Source organism: Acartia tonsa, chromosome 1 (genome assembly GCF_053477335.1).
Source record: "Acartia tonsa isolate MP-2025a chromosome 1, ASM5347733v1, whole genome shotgun sequence".
In the NCBI taxonomy this organism is placed as follows: domain Eukaryota; kingdom Metazoa; phylum Arthropoda; class Copepoda; order Calanoida; family Acartiidae; genus Acartia; species Acartia tonsa.
Genome location: NC_137260.1, coordinates 26,478,238 through 26,499,461, shown reverse-complemented (window position 1 = coordinate 26,499,461; position 21,224 = coordinate 26,478,238). Strand labels below are relative to the sequence as shown.

The 21,224-nt window shown below is 32.4% G+C and overlaps 1 protein-coding gene across 2 annotated transcripts in view; it reads left to right on the top strand.

Moving 5' to 3' along the window:
- Positions 1-21,224, top strand: part of LOC145316218 (3',5'-cyclic-AMP phosphodiesterase-like) — a 125,510-nt gene that overhangs the window by 43,940 nt on the left and 60,346 nt on the right. For both annotated transcript variants that reach the window (XM_080156579.1, XM_080156590.1), the window contains one exon: positions 2,831-2,908. In XM_080156579.1, coding sequence (XP_080012705.1) covers positions 2,831-2,908 — 78 coding nt within the window. The remainder of the gene's footprint in view (positions 1-2,830; positions 2,909-21,224) is intronic.

Sequence of the window (21,224 nt, the reverse complement as noted above, 5' to 3'; positions counted from 1 at the left end):
TGTAGGGATGGTTCAAAGTAAGGAAAAATGACAGCGCCGAAACAGTTGCGCGCACAGGGTTCTCACACCCTACTTAAATTTAAGGGGTGTGTGACTTTTTTAACTTGACACCTTACTGTAGATGTAGACCCTTGTCAAGGGGGTATTGGGGTGTATTATGGGGATCTAGATGAGTGTATCCATACCTACTTGATGTTGCCAGGGGGTGGATACACTCCCTTCTCCATGCTTCTTAATATGACTTTTAATTTCATTTGTGACTTGAGTTCACAACTCTCTTCTTTCTCATTTCTCAAGATTGAGGTGAGGTGCTTTAGATAAATGTGCATCTTGATGATGGAACATTTTGTCCACGATGGAAAATATGGATTAACAGGATGGGTAACTGTGTAAAATTTAATTAACAATATTTTCAAATAAAAATGTGATTTTAGCATAAAATTTCAGTTTTTGGTAGTAGTATTTAAAGTGTTGCAATACCATTTTTTTCTAATGACTCTTTGTCATGTTTAGCTCCAAGAACCTGTAAAACGCTAGTCTCCATTTTCTGATTATTAGCATATCTCAGCCGTTTTCCACAGATTTTCAATTTTAAAAGGATAAGAATATTTATTTCTCGCATCGTATTATAAACGGCTTTCCTCAAATATACAAAGTACAATTATAAGATTAAGACCAGCTTTTTTAGCCCCGAGGTGCCGAAGGCACGGGATAAAAAAACTGGTTTTAATTTTATGATTGCACATTTTATATTCGTAGAAAGCTGAATATAATACGATGCTAAACATAGTTTTTTTGTATGGATGAGAACCGGTTCCTATCTACCGGATTCGAATGAATACGAGAAAATATTTTTTTGTTGTTCTGTTTAGTAATTCTATGTCCATCTGCCAAATTAATACTTGTGTCTGTCAAATGAAAATTTTAGTGTTTTGCACTTAAAATTGTGCTGCTATCATTTATTTTTTAATTTGTGAGCTTTATTTAAGGAATGTTGTTGTTCTTTGCAATATTTCTTTTTCCTATATTCCTGTTTTAACATGACATTGAATCAACATTAACTTTTACACCAGGACCAGGTCATCCAAATGGGGAGGGATAGAGAGAGAGAGAAGGATATAGAAAGGAGAGAAAAATATACATATATATATACACTCATTACGTTCAACAAACTTAAAAATTCAATTTACACTAATAGTTTGGCAGCCCTTAGTTTATTTTAACAAAAAACTCTAAAATTACTTGTTTGGTCGTAGGAATAAGTTTTGTAATCAATCCTTATATAAAAGTATAACAGGTTGTCTGTGGGTCTCTCTGTGTGTGACGAAATATCCCAGTAACCGCTGAAACGACATGATTCTCCTTTACATGGTAACTTATTGTAGGTTCTGGGAAGGTTTAGAACTATTATGGGTGAGAGTACCAACCCCCTATCCCAAGAAAAATCTTTTTAAAGCTAGATTTAAAAGTAGAGGAGCTTCCGCTCCCACTTCCTCTCCTATTAAAGGCCTATAAGGGCCTAGTCACTTTTTAAAAAATCTAGTATTCTGTATTCTCCACCTGCTGCTTGCCTTTCTTTCAACTTCTCTTGGAAACCTATATTTGACTTCCAAGATAATATTAGATGCATTTATCAATTATAGTTTTAAAGAAGGTGTATCAACTTTTTTTATAGCTAGCCGGTTCTTTTAGTAAGTAGTAGATGTAAAATTTTTCATAGAATTCAGATATGCAATCGGTTTTTTTGTAGACCTCGTATTTTTAAAGTAATTTAAGTTTAAAAAAAAAGATATTAAGTCGATTTTAAGGTACTAAAACGCAACAAAAAAAAGGAAGAAAATGTCCATTATGTACAAAAATAGTAAGATCTTTAATTTGACACCTTACTTTTTGAATTTTGTCAGGTAATTATTAAAAAAATTGATTTTTTTAAACCCACGAGAATAAAAACTTTGAACTTAATTTTATCATTTTACAGGTTTTTTAAAAAAAACTTAAATTACTTAAAAAATAAGAGGTCTACAAAAAAAACGATTGCATATCTGAATTCTATGAAAAATTTTACATCTACTACTTACTAAAAGAACCGGCTAGCTATAAAAAAAAAAGTTGATACAGCTTCTTTAGAATAAATTAAATATTTCTACTTTTAACATATTCTTTGTTGTGTATCATTTGATTCTTGTATAATTTTACATTTACATATTTGATACACCTACGTAAATTTTGAAATCAATTTCTATGTTAATCGTAAAATAATTGAACCATATATGGACAGAATATTCAAATTTGTGGATGTGTAGCTATTCTAGAACTGATATTCTGTCTGTTTATTTTAATACGAAACCATAGAATATTTTTGAAATAGTTGAAATTAAAGCATTCCCATTAAAGATTTTCAAAGAGGAAACAATCAAGAAAGCTTGAAAATTTAATCAAATTGTTTTAATATTCGAGATTTTCAAAAATGTTAAAGTTGATGGTAATATATCTTAAGAGCAAACCATATCTCGTAAATAAACACACGAAATGCAAGATAAGAAATGAAAAAATTGCATAGTATGAAAAACCTGTGGTAAAACTTCGAGCTACGCTATGCTAGATAATTTTGTTTCATCCTTGTTAAATTCTTATTCTTAATAAATAAAATGTAAACAAATATGACGTTAATGTGTTTTATATGTATACAAAAAAAGTAATTCAGACATCAAATACAAATATTTAATAATGTCTCATAGCAAAATAATCGTTTAATGTGAACGTGGAGTATGTAATAAGATAGGCAATTAAACATTTCAAAATGCTAAAAAATTATCATTCTTTATTTTAGAACTGAGAATGACCTTGACATCTGTTCTTCCACCCACTCCAGAAATTCCTCCATAGCCAGTGAGGCCGGCTTTCTTGGGTAAGTAAACGTTCTTGTTCTCGAATTTTAGAAATATTGATGTTTTAATTTGTCATTTACTTACAGACAAAATTATCAGTGTAGAAGTTTCTATGCAATCAATATCTCTAAAACAGATTTATCGTTTATTTATTTTTATTTTGTGAAAAGATTATTAAGATTTTTATAATCTCTTTGTATGGTAAGTATTTTAATCAATATAAACTAAAACTATCAAAACAGAATTAGAATTTATAAATGTTTTCAGCGAGCCATTTAAGCTAAATGTTATCCAAAATGTACCTTTAAATCTCTTATTAATTACTATAAAATCTTCAAGAAGGAATATTGCAAGTAATTCACAAGAGGGGTATGGAACTTTGAGGATGTAAAAAATTAATAAAGACAGTTTTTCGTAATATCTAGTTTTAGGGAGGTGTTGACACCCCCTTTCCGCACACCACTTAAAGTTGAAAATTAAACTGTAATATATGAAGTTAATTTTTTTAAGAATAATCCAAAATACACCTGTAAATCTATACAAAACATTTGTAAAAATATGTACTCGTACTGCTTTTTTTGTTTATTAAACTTTTTTCTAATCCCTAAAATATTTTTCTATGACATAACGCATAACCCTATGATTGTTTTATTGTGAGCCGTAACAAATTTAAATACCATTTTAAAGAAACAATTTTGGTCATAGAAAAATAATTAAACAACCCCCCTAGAACCACGTCTGCCGCACTTGCCGCCGTGTCTGTCGCCGTACCTGCGGCATCTATTGCCGTACCTACCGCCACACACACCGCCGCACTTGCCGCCACGTCTGCCGCATCTGCCGCATCTACACCTGTCGTTGACTCAGCACCTTCCGTACCTGTTGCCCCTGTCGTTGACTCAGCACCTTCTGTACCTGTTGCCCCTGTCGTTGACTCAGCACCTTCTGATCCTGTGGCCACGAGGGCCAAAGCTAGAGACACCGCCAACAAAGCTAAGCAAAGCAAAGCTACAAAGGCGGTAATCACATCATGAGGTTAAGTATCTTATACGTCGGAAAAAAAGGTACTTAACAAAATTATTATCATCATTTTTAAATTCATTTACAAAGTGATTTATTTCGAAAAACTTAATGTTTATATCCACGTAAACTCTATATTATTATAATATTAATATTAAATATTACCCAACTTGTTAGAACGCCAACATAGCATATTAATTTCAATCTATTTTTCTTATTTTTCTGCTGATTAGCATATAAAATACTTGGAACTTGTATGAAAATGAGTAGGGGGAACTAAACTAGCTTGAAATGTGTTGCCACCCCCAACACACACATAAACTAAACGCTATCGGAATAACCATAGTAAATATGGTAATTTTTTTCGCTTTAACGATAATATATTGTATATTACCTATTTTTATTTGTCCACTAATATCTACTGTGTTTCAGATGTCCATACTTGATGTTAAGACGATTCCTCCTGCGGTGCTCCTGGACCAGCTCTGCTATGACAAACCTCCCTAATGATCAGATTAACCAGGATTACGGTAACTTAAACGATAACATTGGTCTAAATCTTATGAATCCGATTTACGGCGACTACTTTAACGATTTTGAGAACGAATTCGGAATAAATTGCGTTTTTTCAAGTGAACAAGGTATCGTACAGAAACTGAAAACATTCAATGAAAACCTTCTCAATATTTTTAGTATTAATTGTCAGTCATTACATTCTAAATACAATGATATTGTCTCCACTGTAGACTTCTTTAGACAACATGATATCCACTTAAATGTTCTGTGTTTTCAAGAATTATGGCTGAATAAGGATGTAAATATGGATTGCTATGGAATTAATAATTACGATTGGCATGTTAAACTCCGCACAAAAAGTAGGGGGGGAGGGGTGGGTATTCTAGTAAGCAAATATTATAAAGTAGATAAACTATTTGATAAATTTTCATTTAAAGAAAATATTCTTGAATCTATTTGCTTAAAAATTTCCCACAATGGACTAAAGTTTTGCTTACTAAACTGTTATCGGCCACCCAATCAGAGTAGTGCTGAAATAGAAGAATTTTTTGAACTTTTTTTGGACCTGATTGATAGAATAGCAGCTTTAAGCATACCATACTTCATTGTAGGAGATTTCAATTTTGATCTTTTCAAAATAAATAATATAAATAGCAACTCCATGAGAATTATTGAGTCTTTTTCCTTTAACGGTATCATAAATACCGTTACCAGAGCTACTAGAGTAACTAGAACCACTGCAACCCTTCTTGATTTATTCGGGGTAGGTAACTTTATTCAAAACCTAATGTCTTCCTTTGTCTTAACTTCAAAAATCTCCGATCACTTGCCAATTATTAATTCATTCCGAATAGACAGAGTAAATAAACCCAAACCTCCAGATTTCTTTGAAAAAAGAGAATTGAATGATGAAAACTTTGATGCCTTAAACTATGCACTCTACCACACTAACTGGAATCACGTTTTAAACCAAGACAACACAAACATTGCTTATGATAACTTTATTTCAACCTTTTTGAGACTTTATAATGAAAAGTGTCCAGTTAGAAAAAAACGAAAAAACAAACGTACCCAGCCTCAGCAGCCTTTCATGTCAGACTTTTTATTGCGTTGTAGATTGCATAGAGATATTTTGTACAGCAACTTTTTAAAAGACAAAACAATTGAAAATGAAAGTATTTACAATGTCTATAGGAATAATTACAATAGGCAAGTGAGAAGAGCAAAGATTGAATATTACAGACAACAAATAAGAGATGCAAACGGGGATGGGAAAAAACTCTGGAAAACCCTAAAGGAAGTCATTGGGTTTAGTAAATCTTCCCCTGAGTGCACATACCTTCAAGTAGGCCCAAACAAAATTGAAAATGACCAAGAAATAGCTAATGAATTTAATCGTTATTTTAGTCAGATTGGGTCTTCCCTAAGGCCTGAAATTCCTTCCACCCCCAAAAATTTCTTTGAATATTTACCACCCCCATGTCAAGATTCCCTCTTCTTTGAGCCATTGTACCCCTTCAAGGTTATTAATATCATTCGTAGTATTAAACCTAAGCGTTCCACAGACATAAATGATGTCTCGATGTATGTTCTGTCTCGCTGTGCTGATACCATTGCCACTCCCTTAACACATGTTTATAATTTATCACTTCAAAATGGCACTTTTCCTGAAAAAATGAAAACTTCCAAAATAGTTGTCCTTCACAAATCAGGTTCACTCAGCGAGGCAGATAATCATCGAGGAATTTCACTCATTGACAACTTTTCCAAGCCCATTGAAAAATATGTCTGTGAAACGCTGGTTAAGTTCTTGGAAGATCGGTCTTTTTTTAGCAACCGCCAGTTTGGCTTCATGAAAGGAATCTCAACCTTTCACAATGTATTGAACTTAAGCACATTGATCACCCAAGCACTCAGTCGAGACACTTCCTGTATGGCCATATTTTTGGACATAAGGAAGTGTTTCGACATGATAAATAGGGACATCCTTTTTAGCAAACTGGAGAATTCAGGGATAAGGGGGGTTGCACTTGATTGGTTCCGTAGTTATTATGCAAATAGGAAACAGCGTGTATATTTTAAGGGCCTTTTCTCCTCCACAATTGAATTCATTATCATTGGCGTACTTCAGGGGTCAGTCCTGGGACCAATTCTTTTTTTGATTTTTATCAATGACCTTGTTTCATGCAGTGAAGAGATCCTAATCAATCTCTTTGCTGATGACGCAGTGGGCTTCATTGAAAAGCAGAATATTATACAATTGATCAACCTTGCAAAGGAGCTTGTCCCCAGACTGACCCAATGGTACAATGCCAATAAACTTCTTATTCACCCCCGCAAGACCAAATGTATGGTCTTTTCCTCCCCCCGTGAGATACTCACCCCCGCTGAGCTCGCCGCTAAGACCAACTTTGAAGTCTATGTAAACATGAATAATCATAACGAAAATGATGAGTCAAAAATCACTAAGTTGGATCTTGTGAGCGGTACCAATGAGGGTAGTATCAAACACTTGGGAATTCAATTGGACGAGAAAATGAAGTTTTCTTATCATCTTGAAAAAGTCTATAGCAAAGTCTCTAAAATAATTTATAGTATGAAAGTAATGCGTCATTTGTTGGACAAGAAACACTTAAAGCTACTCTATTCTTCTTATATTAAGTCGAATATCGAATATTGTTGTCTCCTGTTCACTGCCTGTCCTATGTATCTGTTAGCACCAATCATTAAGTTGCAGAAGCAAGCCATTAGAATAATCGAAAATTTACCTAGCAGAGCTCACACAGCTGAATTCTTTAAATCTAATGGCATACTTCCATTTAACCTGTTAATTGAATTCAATGTTTGTAAATTTATGCACGCCTATAAATTAGGCAATTTTCCCAAAATTTTCGAAAACACCTGGAATTTTGTTCAAGACAGACATACGTATGGCACTAGGAACAGGAACAACTTTGCTTACGAACCGGGCACCAATAGAAACTTTCTCCTGCACGCCCCTCTTAACTCTTTCCCAACTATATTCAACAACCTTCCACTTGAAATTAAACTAATTGATAATAAAAATATTTTTAAGAAAAAATGTTTTACTTATTACCTAAACAAGATTGAGTTTTAAAAAAGCAAATATTTTAAAAAAGCAAATATTTTATTTTTGAAATTAAACTGATTGATAATAAAATTATTCTCAAGAAAGATATTTTACTTACTTATTACTTACTTTCTTAAAAAAAAAGCAAATACTTTATTTTTTCTCTTCCTCTATTTAACAATTTTTTGTTCTAACTAAGTTTCTATTCGTATCTTTAGCCCTCGACTTTTTGTAAGCACTTAATTTCTATACCAAAAAAATAATAAAACAGCATTTCTTTAACCTCAAATCTCAACGAGTAGGTTCCGTAGGAACCGACATACATACCTATGTATAGAGTAGCTTTAGCATAGTTTGTTTCTTATCCACTTTATTCATTTTACATTTTATATTTTGACTTTGACTTCTTCTATTATATTATATATTTTTTATCAAGCAACTAACGAATCGCGCAACCTCTACCTCTATTTTATCTAATAAAAAAATAACAAAGTTTTTTCATAATTTTGACCAAAAATATATTTATTTATTCAAATTTAGATATCGAAAATTTTGTTTAATATATGACTATCGCTGACTGGACTGGTTAAGCTCATGTAGTGGGCATAGCCATCTACTCGTCGTAGTCGCTGGAGTCATCGACGTCGTCGGGTTCCTGTTGGAGGAGCTCCTCCACAAGGTCCTGCTGGACGGTGACCAAGCGGTCCATGGTGGCGATGGAATCCATGTTGGCCTGGAAGGAGCGGGCGTACGTGGGCATTACTGAAATTAGCCTCACGACTAACCCATAGTTGGAGTACATCATGCGGAGGATCTCCTCATCGATGGCATCTTGGCGGAATCTCCTCCACATAAGTCTGTCGCCCTCGTACACGACGCCCATTAACCTCCTCTTGACCATAAACCAGAGGTCCAGACAGCGCCTGTCTACCCCCGGAAATGGGAGTAGATCAGGCACTGCCGCGAGGTTCAGCAGCTGCTGGACGCCGTGCACGGGTGCAGGATCATCGATTTCATCGCTTGAGTTCAACATGGCGATGAGCTCCTGCACCTGGTCTTGGAGGGGAACATCTTCTTCTCCTCCAGCCTCCTCCGGAACTTCCGGCGCCCCATCCGGTAAAGCACCTTGGCCTTGTCCAACTTCCTCTTCTTGATCTGACATTTCTGAGACAATTGAACTTTGACCCTACCCACCCCCATATTTATACCCCCCTTGTGTCTTAATACCATACATTATTCAATCTTAATTTAACTTATTAATTAATAAATAACTTTCCCTACTTCCGATTTCCCGCGTATTCCCCCTATGCTTTACAACCAATTGTCTCCCCCCCGCCCCCTCTTTTGCTTTATTCTTTTGCTTTATTCTGCCGTGCTTTACCGGAAAACCACTCTTCCCCCCTCCCCCTATTTTTCTCCCCCCCAGTATATACCAAACGATAGGCGCCGCTCCGTCTGTCTAGCTGGAAGTCACGGCCGCGCACAAACCACCCACCACTCCCCTTCTAGTTTTTTCCCCCCCTCCTCCCCCTAACCTGTTGAATTCCCTGACCCATCTCCCTTATTTTAACCAGTTTCTCACTTCACTTTTTTTTATGCTAATGAAAATTAATCCATAGCGAAATATTAACAGACATCCTATTACTCTATACATCCTTCATAAAAAATAAAAGTTCATAGCAAGATATCTAGGATTTATTAAACAAATCAATGAATTTATGATAATTTATGATATTTTAATACTTTTACTTTTTTGGATAAAACTAAACTGTATTATTCTTCAAAAACAATTTTATATTTCAATAGCCATATCAGTAACTTTTTGCAGTTTTTTTCTGTTGATTCATTGTTGATTTTTGTTGATTTTTGTGAACATCATGTGGACATTTCCGCGGGTGTTTTTGCGGATATTTTTGCGGATATCTTGTATATAAAGTCGTAGAGAACTTGACCGTAACTGGTTCAAACCGGAAATGGCCAACTTCTGGAACTATAGCTGGAGACAGGCCCCCTCTTGAGCAGTTATCCGCTCAGCAATTTCACCCAATTTAGCTTCATGAAACTCCATGTCCTTGTTTGGGTTGTATAGTGTGAGGGCCAACTCGGTTTCTAAATAACCCTGTTGGTATAGAAGACGGGCTACCTCACGACGTACTTCGTCACTGACATTGTCACCATTAACTATATTGAGAAGTCGTTCATATGTTATTGTCAATCTATTGCGTAGCGGCTGCCACATTTGTTGGTATTCTTCCTCTCCGAACATTTCGTGTCTAAACAATAGTAAGATTTAAACCTCACTAAAGCAAAGCTATAACCAAATTACGCGCGCAATAGCACGCCACAGTCTTTTTTAACATGACCCACTTTCACCCTTTTACCTTCAAAAAGGGGTGGAATCAATGGATTAATGATACGTTTTCGCCTTCCCTTAAAACCCCCTCCCCCCCCCCCTCTTCCTCTCCCATTTTGTTGCCCCATTCACAGCCATGCTGTGACCAGTTCTCAAAACACAAAAATCAGATTCCGGAGGAATCGAACCATACATATTTAGGGACACACTCCCATTATCAAAATACCAAAATCAGATTCCGTAGGAATCGCATATGACCTATTCTTAGGATTTTTTATATCCATTCTCAAAAATAAAAATCAGATTCCGTAGGAATCGAAACCAACCATTACACCTTGTTCACTTAAGTACACGATATGATTATTATTAGGGTATTCTTGTCCTTTTTTGGACTTTTCTTTGGTTTTTTTTTGGATTTTTTGGATTGGACCAAGTGTTATCGCGAAATTTGCCGTTATCCTGTAATTATTGGTGTGGAGATGTCCTTAAAACCCGGACAAAACTCCACTCTATAATGAAAATAATTTGATATAAAGGAAACTGTCTATTTGGAGCTGAAAAGGGATCTCAACGGGAATAGCGACTCCTTATGGAGGTTTTGGTTCCTTAATTGTTCCGAATTCACGCTTGGAGAAGTTGCAACTGATAGTAGGAGGATGTCTGAAATACACAGCAAGATATTGTTTCATTGTTAAGATTATTATTTATTTGCACATATAACATTGTATCGGCTTGGCAAGCGTCAAAGTACACCAGTGGCTCCACAACCCTTAAAGGGTTATGCCAACTATCTGGTACAATGTTGCATGGAATTTTTATTGTAAAATATTGTCTCCATTCAATTTAAACTGGCCTGGTAACTAGGTGGAGATGAAGTTCGGCCAATTCCATGCTAGGTACTTAATAATTGTTATTATGTATATTATTATCTAACCTGCACCAAACACAACAAACCAGATGAATCAAACAAATCAAGCATAGTAACATAATTTATAATATATATCTAATAAAATATGTTGTACCTTTGAGGAAAATAAATCTTATCTTATCTTATCTTATCTTAGAAAAAAAAACTGTGTTGAAAATTACAAATTATGACCCATGGGAAAAAAAATTTTTCCGATAATTTTGGCATAGTTGTACATAACACTATTTAGTACGTCAAAGTAACAAGTAGATGAATATAAAATCAATTTAGAATTAAATATTTGAAATATTTCAAAATTACTATTAAATCCATTTTTATTTGAAATCTATATTTTACTTTCAAATCCTCTAAAAATGGATGAACTATTAGGGGTAAGATATTTATTATCAGCTGGACTTCGCCAAAGCGTTTGATAACAATGCTTTGAAGAAACTGATTTCCTTCAAGTCCAAGAATTTTTCTGAATTTAAACAGGTTCTAAATGAGAAATAAACAAATAACTAGTTTATTGGTTTAATAGCAAAGGAAATTGAAATAAAAAGCATTGAATCAATTCGTTTATTGCAAGTTTAGTATACCTATTTAAAACCATACTTGACATATTTTTTCATGATACAAAAGTTTAGTGAATATATAAAACTATTTCTAAATATAACACATCGAATTTAGATTGTCGTCTTCCATAGCGTTTTTATTTAATTTGGTAATACTCAATCTTTGTAATGTACAGTAATACATAAAGAATTCAAGCATTTCAATTTTTGGCGGATTTATTTCTCTCCTATCAATCAAATTATGCCCGTTTCATGCGTGATTTAAGAATTATTTTATATATTTGAAATATCTTTTGAAATCAATAGATATACTACAAAGGAGTAAAATAACATTTAAGTTTTGTTTTAATTTAACCTAAGCCAAAATCTGCGAAATAGTCAAACGTAAATATATAAAACAGCTGTATTGGTTTTACGTATGAAAAAAGTGGGAGAATTCTATATTTTGGTAGCATGACAAAGTTTTCAAGTCGTGTTTGATAATTTCTTGTTTTAAACCTTACTTTACATTCTAAACTCTCCTTTATTATGCAATACGTTAGCGTGTCCCTATTTCTAAAAATGAAAGTAAAGAAGGAGATATGTTGTGGTTCATTTATAAAATATCGGATTTTGCCAAAAATGCTTCTTACATTTTACTTTTACACACATTCTTACGCAAGAACTCCGAGGGATTACGTCAGAACAACATTTTACTATGGATTCAAAGAACAAGAACAATACAATGGTTTGTACAATACAACTTTAACCTTGCACATTCCCAAAAAAATATATTTAGAAATCTCATGCCCTAAAGCAAGGACGTCCAAGCTTTTTGATTTTTTTGGGGGGGGGGAGAAAAATTTAATTTTGGAGATGTTTATTGGGGGGGGGGGGGTAATTTTTATTTTATTGAGGCAAGGACATCCAAAAAAAATTCCCTTGGGGAGGGGGGGGCGGGGGAAAAATAAAAATCAAAAAATTTGGAGGTGCCTAGGTGTGGATTATAATAAAACTATAGAAGTTCTCTTTACCTTATGCCCATAAAATTCATTCTTTATCATTAATAATATATATATATATCTACAGACAAAAGTAGGTAAACTTTATAGAAGCTTTACTACTAAAATCCAAGCAGCGTAGCATAGTATGACGTCAGCAAACAAATATGTGGACTCAATTAATGCTAGATTTTAGCAGGGTCCTACAATTATTCTGTGACGGTTGAATAACAGGATATCATAGGCAGAAAACTAGCTGTTGTATTATGATGAAGTAAAACTCTTAGACACGTCCTTTCTCTGAGAGGTTATGTGTGTATGGTAGTGTGGATGTTTGTGTGGGTTAAGATAAAGTATGTGCATTTGTTTGTGTGTCTGTGTGCTTTCATATGAATAGGTATGTGTTTGTGCATCTCTTTTAAGTTTGTATGTGTGTCTGTGTGTGTGTGTTTCTCATGGTTTTAGGAAATGTCAAAGGTTACCTATCTTTAAATCACCATTAAAATTAACTTTGTGTTTTATAGCTGGAATTAAAACTTTTGCTTTTACTTGCAAAACTTTCCCCTTTTCATCAAGTATAGATTATTTATTTATACATAAAAACTATAGAATAGACAATTCTTATAACATGGTTTTAAGGCATCTCATTCATACAATCTTGCAAGCGGTCAAAATAAAATATTTCTTTAGAAGATCCAACCTTTTATTATTTAATGTTTTTGTAACCATTCCAACTATCCTAATTTTACTATTGTCAAAACAATAAATAAAATACAATAAAAGCCCTCAAAGATTTTTAGATCACATGAGAAAGCGATTTCATAAATTTTTGTGGACTAGTGTTATAAACAGCCCCCCAATGTCACCTTCCTTTTGAGTTTATATCTGATTTAACAATTTATTTAGTAACTTTAAGCAGTAACTATCAAAATTGCTTCTATTTAACTATCCTACACACATGATATTACATACATAAATAAAGATGTAGTATATGTTGCATAAAGTGTACATATTTTGCGTTCTAACATATCTATTTATTGTTTCCGTGTGCATAAGTAAGCAATTTATCTGTGACATTCCTTCACAGAACTCTTTTAATGTTTACATTTGTTTGGCCCAAGTATTTAGAAAAATGTCACTGTAACTAACAAAATTCTTTATTCAAAATAAAATAATTAAATTTTTTATTCTAAAAATTCACGAAACCTTTTCATGTAAATCTTGAATTTAATGGCTAGAAATCAAACTCACTAAAGGAGGGAGCCAAATACGTTTGTTTATTAGTATTTTTCGGCTTAAATATCCAAAGGCAAATTAAAACAAATATTTGTATTCGAATATTTACACCACTTAGATTGAAAGCGGAAATATGTATACAAAAATAAACATGAAAAATAAATCTTTTTATGTTTAAGTAACTTTTTTCATCTAATCTTTTTATATGCAGTGTGAGAAATCATGTCAATGGTAGTTGGCAGAATTTAAGGCGATGGAAAAGTTAATAATTAAACCAGCATTATTCCCACTCTACCAAAAATATAAATATGTACTGACTCTGTACAATTACATACTCAAAATAATTTCCTGACTTTATTGTAAATTTCATCAGCCAATATTTTGTAGGAAATTGATTTTTTCATTCAAAATATAAAATACCAAGTGTATATTTATATAATACAGGCTGTGCCTCTACGGTGATGTTTGAGTCTCTTTTAACAGCCAAAGTTTTAGGCTTAGAAATAGTAGTAAACAATGATGACAACACCCTTAAGTTCGAAGCATAAAAATATGATTAAACGGACAGATTGAGTTATTGATTCGGTTTTCACAACAAAGCAAAGAAAGAGGAAGAATATGAATCGCTCGAAGAAAATCACAAAACCTTTAAAGAATAAGGTTTATGTCTTTTGAAGCATGACCGACAGACAAATGACCAACACTATGTATAGACTGGATTTTCACTAAACATTTTTGCAGTCTATCTTGCAGCAATCATATTTCCCTTGAAGCGTTACGGGCTGAATTATAGAATAGATTTGCTACTAAAGAAAATAGAGTGAAGGTTGACCTCAGTAGAATAGGGGAAAACCTGTCCAGTTAACTTGTTTTATAAAAATGAGAAAATTTCTGACATAGTCTGACATAGCCTTCTATCCTTTACAAAGAAAATGAAAAGAGGGGAGGTATTCACCCCACAACCTTCTCAAAAACGTTACGAGTTAACTTCTATTTGTTTAAATTGATGAGATTAGCTTTTATTCATGTTGTTTTGTTATGATACTTACTCCCTTTTCCTGTGATTACAAATCAAACTTGTGTTCTATTCGTGTGTTAAACTTAAATTAGATTCGATTTTTATCGTGAATTACAAAATTCAATCTTTTAGCGGTTTCACTTAAATCGCATTTCGATCACTAACGCTATTTTTGATCCTTAGTTTGGCTTAGGATAGATTAAGTAAATGTTATAAGAGCCTCACATGCTTTTTACCCCTATGGATAGTTAGAGCCACCTTCCTCAACCATTCACCACATTTGGGCTAGTTTTTTAAAAGATTGAAAATAATGCCTGTCTGCATTTACGTTACGTGGTATGAAATCGTCCTATGTGTTTGAAGCATTATACAGAACTATCCAACTTCCACGAAATGAAACCTATCGGTTGGTAAATATTCACTGAGATTGGTGATACAGGAAATATTACTTGGCGTTGAAGTCGATAGTTATATATTTTTTTTTCTTTTCATTTTTTTAAAACTTACAAACCTAGCCTAACTATAATTAGGTATTTAGTACAAAATACAAATTCTAACCAGCATACACAAATTAAAGCTTTGCTTAAATGGGTGCTCTGATTCTTGTTCTTATCTTATCAGACCAGAAAAGTAGGAAAACATTTGTATAACTGTGAAAAGATGAAAGGTTGAATAAAACTTTAACTTTTTAGCAACTGTAAAATATTTATTCTGTGCTAAAGATATATTTATCCAAGTTTTCTTGTTTTACATAAAAAGTCAGATTGGTTATTCTACTTTATTATTTTAGATACTAGCGGATGCACCTTGAAAACCTAGGGGTTTTGTATTCAAAGAGGTAGAGTAAAGGGTGAAAAAAACCTAGAATAATCCCACGACTTAAATCTAGAATATAAAATAGCTTAAAATCATCCTAAGACCCACGTGAAAATTCCGGGTATAGTCCTTTCCACGACATCCCTCCATAAGGAGCGATTAGTCGTATTTTTAAAATGGCTTTTTATAGGTTATATAGGTTAGGTTATATTGTGTTAGGTGATTGCCCCACAGGGTTAGGTAATTGGCCCCGCAGGGTTAGAGCCCCCCGTAGGGGCTAGAAATAGGAGAAAAGCTACTGTGAAAAATACGAAGAATCGCTCCTTATGGAGGGATGTCGTGGAAAGGACTATACCCAAAATTCCTGAAATGGAGAACCAAATCGGTTCAGTAATTATCGAAATTTTTAGCTACATCGATTTAGATAAAAACATTTAAATACATCTACTGCGCACATATTATAAAAAAAAATATTTAGAAAAATTTGAAGAATTCAACAACTGATTTTTAAATAATGACTTCTCTTGAAATTATCCAACTCATTATTTTCTTAGCCACACAAAACTGCATTATCAAAACAACAAGGATGATTATGTCATATAAACGCAGCTTGTTAAACAATTATTTCCTCTAAGAACTAGCGGCTAGGCCACTAGAAGCCTCTAAGTAGACTTAAAGAAAAAAGGAAGAGGCCAGTCTTTTCTTTCAATTTTAAAAAGAAAAAGAAAAAATGGGGTTGATTTCTCTAGGCAGTTTGGTGGTACCCTCCCTCAAAAAAGTTTAACCTTCACAGGACCTATGAGAAGCTTTACTATAAAGAAGATCCAAATAAAATCAGCAGTTATAAATTTATAACCACCACAAACCAAATCTACTAAAATAATCATATTTAACACTATGACTATGACTGTAATATTATTGTATTGATATAATCAAAGTATCTTTGTTTAAACTTAAATGATTTTTTTGTTCTAGGCAGGGAGGGAGGGACTGTAAATTATATTGGTCCCCAAAGTACTGTAGAAAATGATCTTTAATTGAGTTATATGTTTTATTAAATCTTGATCGATTGGGACAAACCAGCAGTGTCAAAACTACCAATAATTTTAGTTTGAAAAAGCAACAAAAATTTTTTGGAGGGGTTTGGTGGTATTTTTCATTAGGAGATTTCATTTTGGGAGGATTGAGGTTTCCTTTCCAAAAATAATTATAAATCTTTTCTTTTCCTGAACCACTAAGTTGCTTCAACGTAAAGATGAACTATATCGGTCAGGCAGTTAGAGAGACGAACATTCTGTTACTTTTATATAAGGATTCGACTTTACACATACGTCTTAATTTTTCAATTATTATAGCTTTCCTTGTAACATCTTCTTAACCCCTTTGTAATAAATTTGAGGTCTAAATAAATATGTATGAAAAAACCTCTCCCCCTACCCCAGAACTATTATACCTTTCTGAACTTTATAATTTCCTTATAAAAAAGAAGAGGGGGCGGGGGCATAAAATATGGATGGAAATAAGAGGGTTACGTGTGAAGGGGGACAGCCTCCTTCCGTTCTTATTTTAATCCCGTCCCCCCATCCCCCTTAATTCTTACATCTTTTCGACCTGCACAAACTTTCCATTTTCCTCTCTCTTTCTCATTTCTCCCATCCCTCTTTCTCTACCAATCTCTCCCTTCCCCTGTTAGGCTGCATCTCCCAGTGGACCAGACAACTTTCCTTCCTTCCACGGATAGCACAATACAAAATAGGAAACAGGATAGTCATAGTCAGTAAAGCAAAGTTATTGAAAATACTCCGTGGTAACAGCTATATAATATATTTAAGATAGCTAGCTACACATACCTAGACTATTTGTTACTTGGCATAGCAGGAATGCCTGCCATGGCATTCTAAGCATGTGCGCCACACACAACATTTAATCCAAGCCATCCCTATTACGTGATTTTTAAATTCATTCAAATACACAATTTTGATAGCAGTGGGACATTTTAGTTGTATTTGTACTTGATGTTATGATGGACAGATACTGTGCTAGTTATATTAATTTTATATAATTACACACATATGCATCATTGTCTATAAAAATAAGTGACAAGTGTAATAAATCAAAATATATAGCTTTCAAATAATAAATTCAACATTAGTTAAATAGTTTTCAGCCCCTGACAATCATTATTATTTGTGATAGGTTGACATCAAAGTGATATTGGTAGAATAAACAAATTTTGTGATGAAATCAATTAGTTAGTTAATCAAGTTATTAAAAGCTGTGACTTTAGGAAAATTTACTTACAAAGTGCCTTTCAAAATATAGTTGAAACTGCTATTATGAAATTATTAAACTGAAATAATGTATTTTAATATACAAATTAACTGATGTACAACTAATATGAGTTGACAGAGTAATTTATTTAATTAGTTTTTCATTAAAAGTATGCTTTTGGGGTGAATCAGAGAAACATGGAAAGGTTAATTTATTCTGGGAGAAAATGGGTTGTAGCTTTTATTATAAGAATATTAATCTATCTATAATTGAAGATAAGATATGTTAGAAATGGTTTAAGAGAATTATATCTCTTATTTAAATATCCCTGTTTTTCTAAAGCATATAATTGTACTTATTTAGATTAACTGTTAAGATTAATATTTTAAGCAGAAAAAATCTAGTTTTTTAACATACTGATAGACAAAACTAAATAAACAAGAATGACAACATTCATAATATTACAATACTGCTAAATTTGAATTTATAATTCAATTAGGTTTGAGTTTTTTTTAAGTAGCTTATAATTTTCTTTTTTACAAACGGTGAATTTATGCCTAAAACATTTTTAAAAATTATAATAAGATTATAATAGTATCTAGTTATACAAAGTTTATTTACTTAATATATTCTAGGCATTTCATCATTTATCTTTTTCTAGAATCTGTTTATTTTAAGCGATTTCTAACGCTTACTTCACTCAGAAATGACTGTTTCGTCATTAGTTTGAAAGAAATTAAGACTAGAAAAGTTTTATATTTTTTTTTGTAAAAAAATAATAATTTATGCTATTTTTGATAAATTGAAAATCGGAACACGCGCCCAAAGTTCATTGTCTCTGTATATGGACAAGGAGAAGACAGTAGCAAATGGAAATTTTAATGAAGAAAATAAATCTGATAAAATATTTTCTATTTATTTATTGGACGAAAAAAAATCTTATTTTCTTATGTTTACTTATTGCATGGATGTATCAGTAGAGGGTGGCGGGGGGTTAAAGATATTATTACCCCCCCACCCCAAAAAAATTTTTAATTAAATTGATTTAGATGTATTCGATTTTACTTGTGATTTCTTTAGTAAAAATGAAAAGAAATTCATGCTTATATTGTAAGTTGTAAAAAATATTCTGTTTAAATTTTACTTGAGTACGCTATGATTTTGAGCGTAAAAATTATGGTTGCACGAGCTGCGTTGTGAATATCTAATAGAAAATCATAGTGCATAAAATTATAATTACTTTACTAAGGCGTAATAATCAGGGAAAAAGTAGAGGATAATAATGGTTAAATTTATTATAACTTTAAATAAAAATATAAATATGTATTGCTTATATGTAGAAAAAATGTTTTATGAGAAGATCAAAGGTTATGTAAATATATCCTCAATTTACCTATCCCTTCATCCATACTTAATGATACATATACTTCGTCTTAACTAAAAATGTAGAAAAACTTGTTACCTTATTAAAATTATTTAGTTCGATAAGCAGAATTGCTTTCAATTTCAATTTTAAATAAGAATTAAAAGAACCACGTAACATGAAATTGTAATTATACATTTAGATGAAATATATTGCGAGGGAATCGTTTTTGAGCGTGAAAAAAATACTAATAAACATAATAAAGTGATGTTAATAAATACAAATTAATATATGTGTAATTATATAGAATTGTTGGTGTGTAACCCCCCAAGGGATAAGACCCTATATAGAGGTATGTGAATAGAAGTGTATGTGTATATTTATGTTTGGTTCCTCCTGGGAATTTACCTGGATTTCTGTATGTAATACACAATTATTTGGACATACAGAACCATCTTAAGAAGTATTCATCATCTTAGTTTAGAAACAAATTTAAGAAATATTATCAAGATTTTTTAAAGTTCAAAAGTAAAATTTAGTTTTGACAATAAATCTTTGCTTTACAGCTTCTGAGCTCTTTTAAAAATTGTATAGAATAGTTTAAGTTATAAGCAAAGGATTTTTCTTGGTTAGGGCTTTAAAACTGTAATAATCAGGGCTCTTCAGCAGCCTGTAATCCCTGTATGCAACTTTTTCAAATATGGCAATCCGTCTGATCAGTGAAAAATTTATTCACCTAAAATTGAACTAGTTTAAATCAATTACTTAATCGCGAGTCTTAGTTTTGGATCATCTCCACTTACATATTTTTAAAAAAACATTTTTGGGTTTCAACCTTTTTACTTAATTATAATTTCAAATCCCTTACCATTGGAAAAGGAGACTTTAATTTTTATTCTAAAATGTTAAAATCATTCACTGCAATCTTAAAGGTTGAAAAGGCAAAATGAAATTATTTGTTGAACATATTGAATAGGAAAAAAATTTTAAAATGTAACTAAAAAGTGCATTTTAGAAGTTGTTGAATTTTCTAATATTCACAAGTAGGGATTAAGTTTTATTGATAATAAATAGTTTTAAGCATTTAATGATTATATTAATTTTCAATTTATCATTTCATATTAATTGCTTACATAGTAAAAAAAATTCTTAATAATAGTCATGCAAAGTTTTTTTTGCAATCGTTAAGTGTTTTTTTAGTTGCGTATAAAATTTTGGAATTTTCCTTAATATTCAAGTAAAGTATACTTTTTAATCTAATTCAAAATCTTTGAAAAATGTATTTAATTTTAATTTAGGCAGTTGAGGCTTTCTAAATTTTATTGTATTCCAAATTTGATTAAATTAAAATATTTTCACGCCCTTCCTTTTACCATAAAAAAACGCATTGTTTTCTTTTTAACATTAAAAAATACATTCATTTTGGTCTAAGAGTGTTAGCTTTTTTAAAAGTAAATTTGCTCAAGAAGTTTTTCATATTACATGTAGTGTTTACATTCAGCTTATGCTAAATTTTTGCATTACATTTTTCATAACTTGCGGCTTCGCCCCTAGCCTCTAGGGGCTTTGCCTCAAGAGGTTTGATCAACCTAATTTTTCGTATTTTAGATTTAAAACAAGATTTTTTTAAAATTTATTTTGGTCAGAGGGGGGAATTTTTTTTGTGGGGGGGGGGGTTAGTCGACCCCACTATTTTAATTTTGGTTGTAAAATTTTTTTTGTTGGGGGGGGGGTATTTTTCATTTTTTGGGGGGTTGGGGGTGTCTCAACCCACCCCCCCCCCTCCCCCCATAAGAAAATAGTTACAAACCTTCGCAAGACCTATGAGAGCTATCCTGTAAAGGAGAAACCGTTAGGTTCAGCGGTTAGCGAGATCCCTCGGTACAAACAGACAGACAGACATCGTTCTAATTTATATTGTAGATAAAGAAATATTTTTGAGTTACACAAAAAATATTTTTTAAAACAAGTACACTGAAATCTATAAAATTTCTTAAACAAGGTAAATTTATTCATTAAGCATTGCAGCCAGTAGTTGCGCATAAGAAAAAGTTACATAAGGAGATTATACAAGTCTGCATAGGCTAAATAAGCCTATGAGCAATTTTGTTTGTAAAAAATGTGCTATGGAAGATTTATATTTTCATTAAGGTGACAGTTTTACCTCCTTACTACTAACAAATACTTTTT